Source organism: Labrus mixtus, chromosome 18, assembly GCF_963584025.1.
Source record: "Labrus mixtus chromosome 18, fLabMix1.1, whole genome shotgun sequence".
NCBI classification, from domain to species: domain Eukaryota; kingdom Metazoa; phylum Chordata; class Actinopteri; order Labriformes; family Labridae; genus Labrus; species Labrus mixtus.
In genome coordinates, this window is record NC_083629.1 from 15,005,637 (window position 1) to 15,019,111 (window position 13,475).

General features: G+C 43.4%; 3 protein-coding genes across 9 annotated transcripts in view; 2 read left to right on the top strand and 1 right to left on the bottom strand.

Annotated features, from left to right (window-relative positions):
• Positions 1-13,475, top strand: part of asap2a (ArfGAP with SH3 domain, ankyrin repeat and PH domain 2a) — a 310,370-nt gene that overhangs the window by 142,636 nt on the left and 154,259 nt on the right. The gene's annotated exons all lie outside the window — the stretch shown is intronic.
• id2a (inhibitor of DNA binding 2a) lies at positions 7,326-9,711 on the top strand. Its single transcript, XM_061062531.1, has 3 exons — positions 7,326-7,797; positions 8,080-8,140; positions 9,060-9,711. Exons 1-2 carry the CDS (start codon positions 7,441-7,443, stop codon positions 8,134-8,136), a joined length of 414 nt encoding a protein of 137 aa, XP_060918514.1. The 5' UTR covers positions 7,326-7,440; the 3' UTR covers positions 8,137-8,140; positions 9,060-9,711.
• The window catches only part of kidins220a (kinase D-interacting substrate 220a), a 41,410-nt gene continuing 38,963 nt past the window's right edge, over positions 11,029-13,475 (bottom strand). For all 7 annotated transcript variants that reach the window (XM_061063514.1, XM_061063520.1, XM_061063519.1 and 4 more), the window contains 2 exons: positions 12,975-13,196; positions 11,029-12,614 (listed from right to left, as the gene is read on the bottom strand). In XM_061063514.1, the coding sequence (XP_060919497.1) occupies positions 11,733-12,614; positions 12,975-13,196 (1,104 nt within the window). In that variant the 3' untranslated portion in view covers positions 11,029-11,732. The remainder of the gene's footprint in view (positions 12,615-12,974; positions 13,197-13,475) is intronic.

Here is a 13,475-nt window from a genome sequence, read left to right on the forward strand (position 1 = left end):
AGAAAAAAAATCATAGTGATTTCAATAATCTGAATAATTAAGCCTTTGTTTTGTGGTGTCTTGTGTGGCCTATAGGGGGGACTTTGATTTTTTTACCTCAGTTTTAAAATAAATCCTTGCTACTGCCCTGTCCTTCCTACAGAACTACCCGTATAAATACAGTAAAATAGTGAATGAAAGGTTGAGTGAATGGCTTCGTACACAGCCCCAGTCTCTCTGATATCTGATCCAGTTTTTAGAAATTGGACTTGGTGGTGCACTACATTTTTCACACTTACTCTGTAAACAATAAATAACGCTTTGGAGACAGTGGAAAGCATCTTGGCAGTAATGGTGTTAAGCTGTTGGCTTAGAATAGAAAAGATTTAAGTGTTTTTCTATCAGTTTGGCATTTCAGTGCAGATGGAAGATTTTAACTAAATCAGACAATGCTAGTGTAGATATTTCTCTAAAGTAGCCAGGGTTTTAAAGCCTATAAAAAAAACTGTTATGCCGGTCTACAAGCTCCGTTGAGCCTTTCTTCAAATTTCAGTGACATACTGTACCTCAGTAGAAACAACAAGCACGGTGGTCAGAGGTGGCAAAGGAGAGAGCAACGAGTCTGCCGACTGACCGGTTCTCTGTTTTTACAGAAAGGAGTGTGTTTCCTACATTAACTCTCTCTTCCCTCTATGCTGTATAAATAGATAAAGATTGAGTAAGAGCGAGATGACTGTGGTCAGAGGGTTTGGGGTTATAAGGAAGTGAGCTCTACTGCAACGCAGAGATACAGCAGGAGGAAGCTTCAGAGTTCTGCTGTGGAGAAGACTACGTCAAAATGTTCACTTCTTGTGTTTTGCTCGCAGAGAGGTTGTCAAAGGTGAAAACTGGGAAACTTTGCCTTGCCTTATTCAAACTTAGCATATAATCACAAAAGAATGTTTGCTTGTTTACATACATAAGAGAGTGAGTATTATAGAGATGTAATATGAGTTATATAGTGCTTTTTAAATGAAGATTTACTCATCATCACTAGATTTTGAATAGAATGCAACACAGCTAGCATTCAGCTAGCTTAGTGAATCAACTTTTTCCCTGCCTTGCTGGCACATGCATTCCTCCATAGTGATGAAAAATATTGGTTACATTTTCAGGTTAAATCAGAGTGCTGAAACAATCTTATTCAAGGTCTCAAAAATAAAAAAAAATGTGACGGTATTCTGATGTGACGTTCCCAAAAGGAAATGCTCCTTCAGTAAAGACTGTCCCCCAATGTCCTCAAGACGCACACACAAAACCAAGTTACCATGAGACCAAGGTGGTATCACAACCTCCTTTCAGGTCTCATATACACTCTCAATTCCCCCTGGAATAGAGGAACCTGAATTCCTGCTCTCTGGGATTGAAACGACACAATCTTCATCGGGCTGCTCACTGAAGCGTCAGTGAGAGATGTCAAGCAAATGTCGAGTTAAATGACATCAACTCAACACCAAGTTTTAAAGTTGCGAATTTTCTGCAACACAACTATGTAACAACTATGATCCCTAACTTTTGGTTACTTCGTATTCACTCACACACACCACCTCCCTCACTTTCTCCCTGTTGCATATTCAAAATCTGATTTTAACAATCATCTTCCAACAGTAAGTTGGACTTGAAACCACACTGTCATAGTCTTCTTGTGAAAGAGGAGATATGCAGATATCTGATTATAAGGGTACAGGCTGCTTGCTGCAGTGACAGCTGTGCCGCAGTGATAGGTGGGCGACACAGCAATGTTAATGTGTGATTGTATGCCAACGGGCAATATTGCCCAAAAGTTAGACTGCAGCCAACTTTTCCACACTGCCAACTGGTTTGTGGTTTTTATGCTGGCCAAAAGATCCGAGTGGTTTAACTCTAAAATAAGTGGATTTGTAGCAACTTTGCATGACTAGTTGATAAAGTTGTCCACATTACAGTTGCATAGAAAAACATAAAATATACTGTATATTTCCATCCACCTCTACCTGTGGGCTCATGTCCGACAGCTAGCTGTAGCAGAAGCAGAGGGAGGGTCTCAAGGGGGGTTTGTAGTGGACACTTCACGACCAGCTTCGAAGGCAATGGGCAGCCAGGGTGCCTTTGCCGCCTGGCACAATCTTGTCACCTCATCCCTCCCATCCATCCTTCTCCCTCAGAGCTTTCGGCTTGCCTGTATGCTCTCTGCAGCCTCTCATGTTACAATAGGTCCAGGCCTCGGTGGCTTTTAGCTCAGGATGAGAGAGTCCAGACTGAAGAGAGGCTGGGCGTGGACAGACAGACAGAAAGAAAGAAGGCATGTATTTCAGTGAAGGTCAAGACTATTTACATCTGAACTATTTCATATCCTTACAGTAGTTGTCATTTTCATGTTTATCAACAAAAAAAAAAGTATTTTTTCAAATCCAATTTAAATGTATGAATTTGGTCATTCAGACAGAAATTTTCAATGATCGGAAAAGTGTCCAATAACTCGGCATATTGACATGTGAACCTTATTGTTTCACACAAACAAAGTTATGAATATGGACTGACTCTAAATTAATTTAACTTCTTTTCTTCTTTTTGAGGGGAAGTAATGTAGCCAGATAAAATGATCAGATACAAACCATGCAGCAACTTTGGATAATGGGCTAATTTGTCTCATTTTTTTAAAGCTTAAATAACAATCATTAGCCTGTCTTGTCATTAGCTTCATAAATATGAGGACGGACCACCTTAGCTTTGGTTTCATAAAAACTATGAATATGAAGATGCTAGCTTTGGCTCTGAGAAATTATGAAGTTGCACCTTTTACAATTAGCCTATCTGATATTGTAAATACATGATCACCTTATGAACTCAAAAGCTAATTCATTGCTTGCCCGATTTGTCAACACTTGTGGTATTTCAGCTGCACATGAAGAACACAGTTCAGTCCCCCTTTGCCTTTTCCTCCCTGTGACACCACATCACTGCAGTTTGGGGGTGTATGAGAGCAGACCACGCCCCACAGGGTCGACGCTGCTGCTACAAGAGCTCCTGCGCCACTGTCACATGTGTACACTGCTCCACGCGATAGGCGCGTGGCAACTCAGCTGAGAGGTGCCCAGCGCGAGACTCTCTAGAACCCTGGGATGTTGGAGAACAGAAATGTATTCACGGTACTCGACGGTTACTGCAAAGGACTTGAAAACAAGCGGAACGGGACGTATTTAACTTGAAAATGCGTGTTTTTTTTTTCCACCAGGGTCTATTGGGGAAACATAAAAATTAAATCAGTGCAAGGAGTAGAGATTAAGTGAAATATGTCGACTGTGCATGGGATGTTAAATAGTGGAAGGGACTTACACATGTCGGCGTGTGCTCCTTAGAAAGTTCAGAGTTATTTATTTGTACTTTGAGGTGTTTTTTAATCTCTCATAGGCTAAGGTTCGTATAGGCCTAATTCCTTGCGGTATGTATTCACGTGATAATATTTTTTTCCAGTTGCCTATAGAAAGTTTCCAGTATGTTAAACGACAATTCAGTATTGGGGAAGCCTATTTGTGTTTTTAATTGCATCCGGTGTCCGGACTTAGACTTTAGGAAATGTCATTATTAAATTCGGCATTAGGAGAAAGTGGGCAAATAGTTTCAATTCCGAGTTATATTTACTGAAAGATATGAGTTCGGTTGCAGCAGGGCGGAGGATCAACAAGTGGATCGGGGCGCTGACAGTCAGACGCTGGGCTGCATGCAGGGAGCTCTGCAGCCGGCTGACAGCTCCGCTTTGTTCCATAAAACCTTTTCACCTGAAACCAACCCAATAGGTGTTTGACCGGGACCACAGAGAGAGGGGACAACATAGTCTGTTATTTGTTCGCTTCGACGGAGGAATGTCTTTGAGTCCTAGAGGTTCAGAAAGAACTTCAGAAAACTTCTAAAATAGCCTCATTTAATGAAGTCTCTAAACGTGTGCAATACAGCTGAAGTTTGACTGTTTGGGTCAAGATCGTTTTTAAGGGTTTCACCCCTGATGTTTGCAAAGCATAGCCTATGTGACAAATATGTTTATTTTGGCGACTTGGCCATTAATGTATTTTGGTACATTAATGTAGATTTGACTGGTTATCGTCACATCTGGCAATAAACATAAACATGTTTGTCCGTGGGAAATAAGATCCACATGATGTCTCACAGCAGATCATGTTCTCCCTGACTGATCACTCTGAGTGGTTAAACAGCACAAGCCCAATATTGTTGCAGGCATATTTTAAAAAACTTTTTTGTAGCCTGATATTTTCCTGAGATGCACATGACAAATTTCTTGAGCCAATGTATTTCACGTTTAGGTAATCTTCACAGACTCACCAAAATAATTAACACATTTTCTCTCACAATTAATTTCATTAATTTAAAATAATCACAGCAACAGGGTGTGTAAAAAGAATGGTGGATGTGACTCGCTGAGGAAGAATTAGCCTACATGCAACTATGTAGCTAGAAAAAGGTCTAAAGCAATATAAAAATAGTAACTTCAGGTTCAAATCCCAAATTTTAATTTGTTGGGTTTACTGAACAGACTGACATCTGTTTGAAATGTCCCATCAAAAGTAGCCCAAACAAATACGAAAACAGTTCCTGTTACTGCTGTCATGTTCCTATTACTGTCACTCTGTTGTGTTTAATTTTACAGTCCTGAATAGACTTTAATCTCATGATGCATTCAGTTTTTGGTTTTCATGCAGCATTCTGTTGTTGAAATAAGAAAGTTGAATACGTTTTAATGCTGTAGTTTGGCATTGGGTTATGGGCTTCTTAATTATAATTAGACAAATGTAAAATCTTAATCTGAGGGACATGAGAACTTTTGGCAGCCTGTGGGACAAATAGCCTTAAACTACTTCTTTTTTACTACATTTTTCAGATAAATTGACAAGAAATAGTAGGCCTAGGTCTAATGTGGCTGCATCTAAAAAAGTTTCTACAGTACGCCTACACTAGGCTATAGTTTGGGCCACCACCGAAGAAGAACCCCGCATTGACCCAAATCCCAAGTTTTAAAACTTCCCCGGTCCGGCCTCCGGGTTGATCAGCTGAGAACAACCTCTGATTGACAACCCCTGAAACCCCGTCTCCATAGAAACCGCCTCAGCGGCGCCGCGAGGGCTGGCTCGAGGGCTGCTGTGAATGAGGTGACGTCACGGCTCCGGCGCCAGAGAGTCTGCTCCAAAGACTGAGCGAGAGAGAGGAGAGAGCAGAGGGAGGAAGAGAGAAACAGGGAAGAAGGAGAGGTAGGGGTGAGGCTGAGGCTGCTGCTGCTGCTGCTGCTAGCGGTGGTGCTGGTGCTGTGGAGGCTCGCGCTGCTCTCTGCACCGACGTGCTCTTGCGCCAATTCATCACGTGCCTGTCAGGCATCAGTCTGTGAACGTCGACCAAAATGTACACAGCTGCGGGAGCGAAGGGAAGACGAGAAGAAGATGGAAAATCCGATTGCACCAGATGTGGACACAGACTGCAGGAGGTGCGGATTATATTAGAAATGCATAAAAATTAGGAGCGTCAAGAAGCTGAAGGAGAAAGTGTCCGTGTCTGGTGAAGAGAATCGCGCGTAAAAACAATGAAACAGATGGTGTTTTGCAGGATTTCGTATAATACTGCAAAGTCCCGGACGCAAAATCACGATTATATTGATTATTGTGGGCAACTTTTCGTTCTCGCTCTTTGCTCGCACTAATCCAGCATGTGTTTTCTTTCTGTCTCTGCAGTCACTGCTCTCCAAACTGCGTTTCTTTTTGTCCATTAGGATTAATTCCGATTCGAGGATTTCTTTATCTTGTTGTCTTTCAGCTGAGTTGCCCTTAAAATAAAACCAGAAAACATCATGTTTGTAATCTTTTCTTATCCCAAGCCTCTCTGAATGCAGAGTTTCATCGGCGACCCACTTCTCACCTCTTTGAAAATGTATTGATTTTTATCTAATCCTTAAAGTGAAAAAAAAAATAATAATCCTGCACATAACAACAGTCCAACAACAGCCCCTGGGGGCAATTAGTTAGTGGCAGCATCAAACAGCCCCCCCTCCACCATCTCCTCCAGCTGAAGAATGAAGCGTGTAATTCCTACAAACAAACGACTCATTCAGAAAACATTAAAATGTCAATAGTAGTTAATCAACTCTTCACGTGCTCAGATATGAAAGGCACATTTGTAGCGTGACTAAATGAACTTTGACATACAACATACTCAGGTGGCGATCAACACTGAAGTGCACGGGACCCTGACTGATTCATTTATAGACAAACCCACAGTCAAAACTAAGTAAGGGCACATGGATACTTCGGTTGAAATCGCACGACTGCAGTCGGACTCTGATGCACACACAACCCTTAGACATCTTCAAATGTTAGGACTATATTGATTTAAAGACAGATTTGAGAGTTGTCCATCAAAACCACAATCTTTTTCAGATCTTCTATCAATCTCAAAATGTTCACGAAGACTCTTCACTGAGGTTCATTTGAGATCTCGCTGTTTGCAGAAACACAATCCTAACGTGCGTAAAAAGACAGACTCGTGTATTTAATAGCTTAAACTGTAGTCTATTTTCCTATGCGTAAAAACACTCACACAATAATTTATCTTAGTTTTGGTCGGACCATTCTCCTGTTTGAAGCTTTTTTCCATTCCCACTCAAACACCTCTCTGTTTTCAGTGGCAGAAACTAGTCTTCACGCCGGTCCAGGCTGAAGGGAATTAAGAATGATCAGACGCGCCTGTTGTGGTCCTCATCATCACCGCTCCACACCTCCAAAACAACACACGTTAACTAAATGCATCGGTTCAAGTGAAATAATGAAAGATGGTTGACACAAAATAAATACTCTGCATTCTCTGCCTTTTGTAATCAACTCCACCATATATTCATATTTTATAGTCTGACATGAACCTTTTTTATTATTAGATAGCCCACACGTTTCCAAATACAATTGTGCTCGATCTTCTCCAAAACCACAACACATGCTAAACTTGAAGGGAAACAGCTTCACGCGTGTTCATAATTCGCAATAGGCAATTGACAGCCTCGCGGATCTTTAATTTTCTTGATCAGAAACAGGTAGGGGATTAATTTTCCAAATTGCCCACCAGAGCTGCCGAAGCGCCCTCTCCCGGGTTCCGCCTCCAACATGCGTTGCCACTGGTAACAAGATAGAGAAGGGGAAGGGTTTAGACGCGGGGAACGAATAGCAGAGCGTCAAGGCGTTGAGTGACGTAGCTACGTCGACAAATCAGCGCGCTAGACCCGCCTGTGTCGCATGTCCAGCCTGCTGCCTATATAAAGCACACTGACAGCTTGGTAATCCAGTCTGATCGCTGGTCGTCTGACAAAAAAAAAAAAAGAAACAGGACTTAAAAAGAAGCAAGATAATCGACACGATTACAACCTCCCTCGCGCTCAACTCAAACACTTTGAAAATGAAAGCAATAAGCCCCGTGCGGTCCTTCCGGAAAAACAACGCCAACCTAACGGAGCACTCCTTGGGAATCTCTCGGAGCAAGACCCCAGTGGACGACCCTCTCAGCCTGCTGTACAACATGAACGACTGCTACTCCAAGCTGAAGGAGCTCGTGCCCAGCATCCCCCAGAACAAGAACGTCAGCAAGATGGAAATCCTGCAGCATGTCATCGACTACATCCTGGACCTGCAGATCGCGCTGGACTCCAGTGTCGCACTCACCAGCCTGCATCACCAGCCTGCGCGGCCGGGGCAGGCTCCGTCCAGGACCCCTCTGACTACCCTCAACACAGACATCAGCATCTTGTCATTACAGGTAATTACACTGTAGAAAGCCTGGTTTGTTGTGGAAGATATCCGGCGGGTTTGTATTTGTGCGCATTGCCTGTGCGTCTTTGTAGTCTATGCGTAACTCGCACAAGATGGCTTATTGGGAGAAAAAAAAAAGAAAATGGCATGTTTTTTCTTTTTTCCTTCTGCACAGAATGAAATAAGGAAGATACTCGACCTAAATAACACTGCTACAACGCCGTTACCTCGTATTCGGATGCTGCGTGGAGAAAATTAACATTTGGTCCGTGTGTTTGTTTGTTTTCAGTCCCCGGAGTTGCCATCAGAGCTGATGACAGATGACAGCCGGACTCTGCATCGTTAAAGCGGTAAGTAGGCTGTCCTCATGTCTGCTTGTGCTGCTGCTGCATTCTGTCCAGGGCTTCTCTACAGCCTGTCCTCCAGTCTGCTGGGGCAGAATGCACGGGCTAGAATTACCATTTACCAATCCGTTTGTTCGCTACTAATGTGGCTCGGCGTCTCACGTTGATGCTATGCTCCCAATATGTTTTTGCATACGAACATTGCTGGCTTAACTTGAATCCAAAATGGGATTTTGGAATAATTTTAATTGCCCGAAATATAGCTGCAAGCTGTATCTTAAACAAAAAAAGATCAAAATATTGTCTCATTCAGCGTTTCAGTATCTAACTCAGGTTAATCAAATGATTCACATTCTTTGCATCGACTTTGGCTGAATGAAAAGGAAGATTTTCGCTCCAGGCTGCTTTGGGTTACTGTATAAGTAGCAGTATTCAGGATTGTATTATAGCCTCTTGTGTCTATAATGAAGAGCATCTGCAACAGGAAAATAATGGCTGTTTGGATTACTGCTACTACGATGTCTGCACATAATTGGTACAAGAAGTGGGTAGGCGCCAGCTGAGCGGCAATTACGCTGATTCTTCCCCAGATTGTAGGCTGAAGTTGTGCGAAAAGTGTATGTGTGTATGCCTCCCTCCTTCTCCCTCTTTCTCTCACTGAGCGTGTGTGTGTGTGTGTGTGTGTGTGTGTGTGTGTGTGTGTGTGTGTGTGTGTGTGTGTGTGTGTGTGTGTGTGTGTGTGTGTGTGTGTGTGTGTGTGTGTGTGTGTGTGTGTGTGTACATCTGGAGCGCAGGGTTTGCTTAGTATTGGGAGTGTTTGGTTAAATGTTAAAAACTGCGGCTTCCTCCCTGGCGCCAGTCTGTCCGGATCTCTGCCCTGTTTGCATTTTCTAAACACGCCTCTCTCTTTCTCAATCTTTTGCAGGTGTTTGGTCAAGACGCAAAAACACACACAGGACCTGGGGAGCAGGACTTTCCTCCTTCCCTCCTTCACCTCCCCCCCAAATCCAACCACTGTCCTCCAGGCCTGGATTTTTTTCTTTTTTTCTGACGCTGAAATCAAGAGACTTTTGCTTATTATGGGACAATCTTATGTGCTGTGTTTTCTGTTTGGACACTTATTATTTAACTTAAGACTTTTTTTTTTATTTGTGGGTCCTTTCTGGAAATGGAAGGAGCGTTATATTCCCGACAGTGGGAGGAAAAACGAGATTATTGTCACAAGGATTATTTCCACCCCCTCTTCCTCACCCCCTTGTCCCTCTCCTTGTTGAAGTCTTCGCTTTTTTGCGGAGTTGGGAACGTGAATAGAAAAGACAACTTGGTTAGTTACTGTAAAAAGTTTAGTCTTGTCTTGTCAGAATTGTTGGCACATGAAGGACTGGACGTTGTTTAAAAAAAAAAAAGTTAAAACGAGAGAATGAAACCGTGTGAACTCTGATCTGGAGTTTATCTTGTATAGTTGCAGGAATTTGAAACTTCTGCAGAAGTGTAATGTTGTACTTAATTATGCTGAAACTTTTTATAAAAGTAATGTAAATTGTACCTTTTTTATACAAAATAAATCAAAAACGCAACTTGAACATGTTTCATTTTGGGGGGGGGGGGGGGGGGGGGGGGGGGTTGGAGATTGAACATTCTATGTTGGTGTCAGAAAACATCAAACCGTAAAATCAGTTTTTCCAGCTGACTTTCCACAGAAGTGCATTGATATGACTGTGCTTTTTACGTAGGCTACAGTGAACATCTGATGCACTTCAGAACAGATCTCACAACAAAGTGTCCTTATCAGACGTGCACTCTGACCCACAGCAATCTGTGAAACACAGCGTCAACACTTGCCCGGGGGCGAGCGCGCCCTGGAGATGCATAGTTGCGTAAAAAGGTTATTTAGGACACACTGACTGCACTTTTACTTTCTCACATGCTATGTAAAGTAAATAGGATTAAATGGTTTTAGCGTGACGGCCTGAACCATCAAAGTATTGGGCTGAAGGCTGTTGTTTTAGTACAGAAGCAGACAATTTTGGCGACTTGAAATGGTGAAAGCTGGTGATGCTTCACTGATTTCGAAATTAATCAACTTTTTTTATTTTAATTGGAGCAATACTTGCTTTGTACTTTATTTTGTACTGTGTAAGTAAATTCTTCAAAGTCGGTGACTTCTCAGGTCACATAAAACGACTTAATGGATCAGAAGAAATGTAGAGTGCAAGAACACCTACTGACAGGAAACTGTTCTGCTTGACACCAATAAAAAGTGTAATCATTAAACCAAGAGACAGTGGGATGTCCTACTTGGATAGTCAACTTTCAACATTCCTGTTTTATACGGCTTATTTATCAGAAAGCGTATGATACTGTAAAGAATGGACAACTGAGGTAAGAAAGGTTCAAATATTTTCATACCACATACCTGCAAACTAAACTCCTCTTGGATTTGACGCTTTCCCCCCTGGGACCACTTCTTGACGGATCATGTGTGTAAGCTGCAGGATAAAAACACTCTTTAACTGAGCAGTTAAACTTTAAATAAAGTCATTTCTAGATTAAATGAAAATGTATAAAAACTTCCCAAAGAACCCTTACAGACCCTGACATTGAGAGTTGTAGTTGTCATCCTCGACAGTTTCTGATACTGACAGGCAGCGTCTGTGGCAGCAGCCTGTATCACGTTTGTATGAAGAGTGCGCCATCTATCGGTCAAAAATATATCCTGCCATTAGCGCCCTCTCTTCTTTCACTCCTGCATTCGATAACATTTTGACCAGGGAAAGAAAATACTTAGTTAGAATTTTCTGATCATATCAAAATGGAAATCCATGTCTGGTGAGACCTCACTCTACCAACAGCTGATTTTCCTGCAAGAAAGAAACAGAGAAACAGGAGACTCATTTCAAGGGTCAACATAGTGAAAATGTTTATTGGTTCACAAACACCACCTCAAAAGGATTTTTCGAGAAGACAAACACCACTTTGGAGACGAGTTCATGCATTTCTTCTATCACTGAATCTGCCAGCAACACACCCTACCACACCACTGTCTACACTGCCATCTATTTAATGATGTTCTAACTACCCAACACAGCTACACACAAACACTTCAGGGACTCAAGTTCTCAGCAACTTAAAGAGTCTTTCAGTCATGGCTACATTTCCTGAATTTATTTTTCTGTAACACGCGATGTCCACAACATGTAACATTTCGTACCTAAACACTTTCTGTAACAGCACCGCAATCGCATGAGGAACAAACCACACTGAAATGAGGCGAAATTGTGGGGCGGCAAAATGTCACTCAAAAGGATCAAAACTTGACCTTAATAATGCATTTTTGGTTTTCTTAAAGCCAAAATCATTATCAACATGTCAGACGGTTTAAATTAAAGTTGATTGTTTTGTTGCTAATGAAGTCTTTAAAGCTTTCGTATGCACTTCTTTTGTTTCACAGCAACACTCGGAACCTTCCCTTCCTAACACTTGAACACATATCTACTCCGACTCTTTCTAGCACACCACAACAGCAAAAGTATTACGCTACCAACAACAACATCGAAAACTAGTCTATGTGACCCATCTCACAGTAACACAGGCTTCCTCAGAGGACGCTCTCCCTCTCATCTCCCAGACTGATGGTGCGCAGGTTTTGGTTGTGGACGGTGGCCATGGTGGTGTTGGCAGTGCTGCTGCTGCCGGGGGTGATGGTGATGACAGCTGGAGACACGTCAGTATTGGAGGAAGAGCAGGTGGACTGCTGCTGATGGCTGTTGTTGGTGTTACTGTTGGTTGTGTTGGCGTCACTGGGGCTGTTTGTGTTGTTGTTGAGAGTGGTGTTGCTATCAGTGCGGTTCAGGTTGCTGACCCCGCTGGACGGCCACCCCTCGTCCGGGCTGCTGGCCATCAGGCTGGCCTCTGACGGGGCCTCAGAGCAGATGGACATACGGGCCACCGCAGTGTCCTGCAGGCCGCTCAGGCTGCTCGGGAGGAGGCCTCTCTTCTTCACCAGACCCTCCAGCTCCAGCTCGATCAGACTGGCCTTCTGTGCGCCACCATCTCTGTCAGCGTCTCCTTCAGGGTCCTCCAGGGAGCTGTCGCTGGATCGCATCCCTGAGTCCGACGAGTCCTTCTTGTCCAGCAGGATTTCAGAGAGGAAGCCAGGCTTGGTGAGCAGCCCGGTGGGCTGGGAGCCCCTGAGGGTGTTGGGAGCACCGGGCTCTCTGTGGAGGAGAGGTGTGGTGTTGTCAGCTTCTTCTGGACTGGAGTCTTCATCACTGGGCAGCTTGTGGTACAAGGCCCCCGCTCCCTTCTTCCTGGAGGCTGGAGTCCTGGAGGAAGCACTGTGGTCCAACTTCTCATCCTCCTCACTGATGGGGTCGAGGGTCTGGGCGTCGGTCCCTGGGGGGAAATCTGTGGCATCGCCCGCCTTGGAGCCTCTCTTGGTGAAGGGCTTACGGCTGTCTTGATCAGCTCCTTCCTTGGCCTGAGGAAAGGAAAGAGGATCCAATGAGGAGAACATGAAAATATACAGACTCTCCTGGAGAGGGGATTCTTGTCTCTCTGTTGTGTGCCAAGAGAAACAAAGAGTTTAAGCCAATAATTAAGAAATACAAGAAGATGTGATCTCCCAGAATGAGAATTTAGCCATAGTACAGGCCAGAGGAATATAACATTTAAAACCACATGCTTCAGAAAGACAAATCATACGCACTTAGAGACAAGTCAGTGACAGCAGTTACCACATTTTTCTACAATCCGTCCTACAGTGACTTGACTGAACTACTCATGCTGTAAGTGATGCAATGACACAAAACAAACAGGGTACTTGTGACGGTCCACCCACCCCTTTGTCATCTGAGCTGGCAGCCTGCAGGAACTGTCCCGGGTGGGGCTGCACGGGCCTCTCCCCCGCACCGCCGGACATCTCCAGTGTGGCCATCTGAGCGATGTACTCCCTGTAGGCATCACGATACTCGGCCTGCTGCTTGTCTGTCAGCTTGCAGATGTCATTGGAGGATTCCTGAGAGTTGAGACTGGACATGCTGGAGGTGCGGTGATTCACCACCTGACAGGAGGGACAAAGTTGGATTAAACGTGTCCATATGTCTTTGCTGACAAGAAATATTACACTCAAGTTTTTGAGTTGAACAGATAGCCTGAAGTGACACCTTTATATCATAAACATAAAAATGTGGCGGTAATAACAACACTAAAAATGTTATAACCAGATTAGTAAAAAAAAATGAAATGTTTTGAGCACGAGGTTGGATGCAGTCAAAAAGTTACTGGCAAATATCGATGTTTGATAATTGAATTGAAACAGATCAGTAAGTGAGATTATAAA

Excerpts from the sequence above, each read along its gene's own strand:
- id2a (XM_061062531.1), top strand. The coding sequence starts at position 7,441 with ATGAAAGCAATAAGCCCCGTGCGGTCCTTCCGGAAAAACAACGCCAAC. Across the intron at positions 7,798-8,079 it reads TCAGCATCTTGTCATTACAG|TCCCCGGAGTTGCCATCAGA; the intron begins GTAATTACACTG and ends GTTTGTTTTCAG.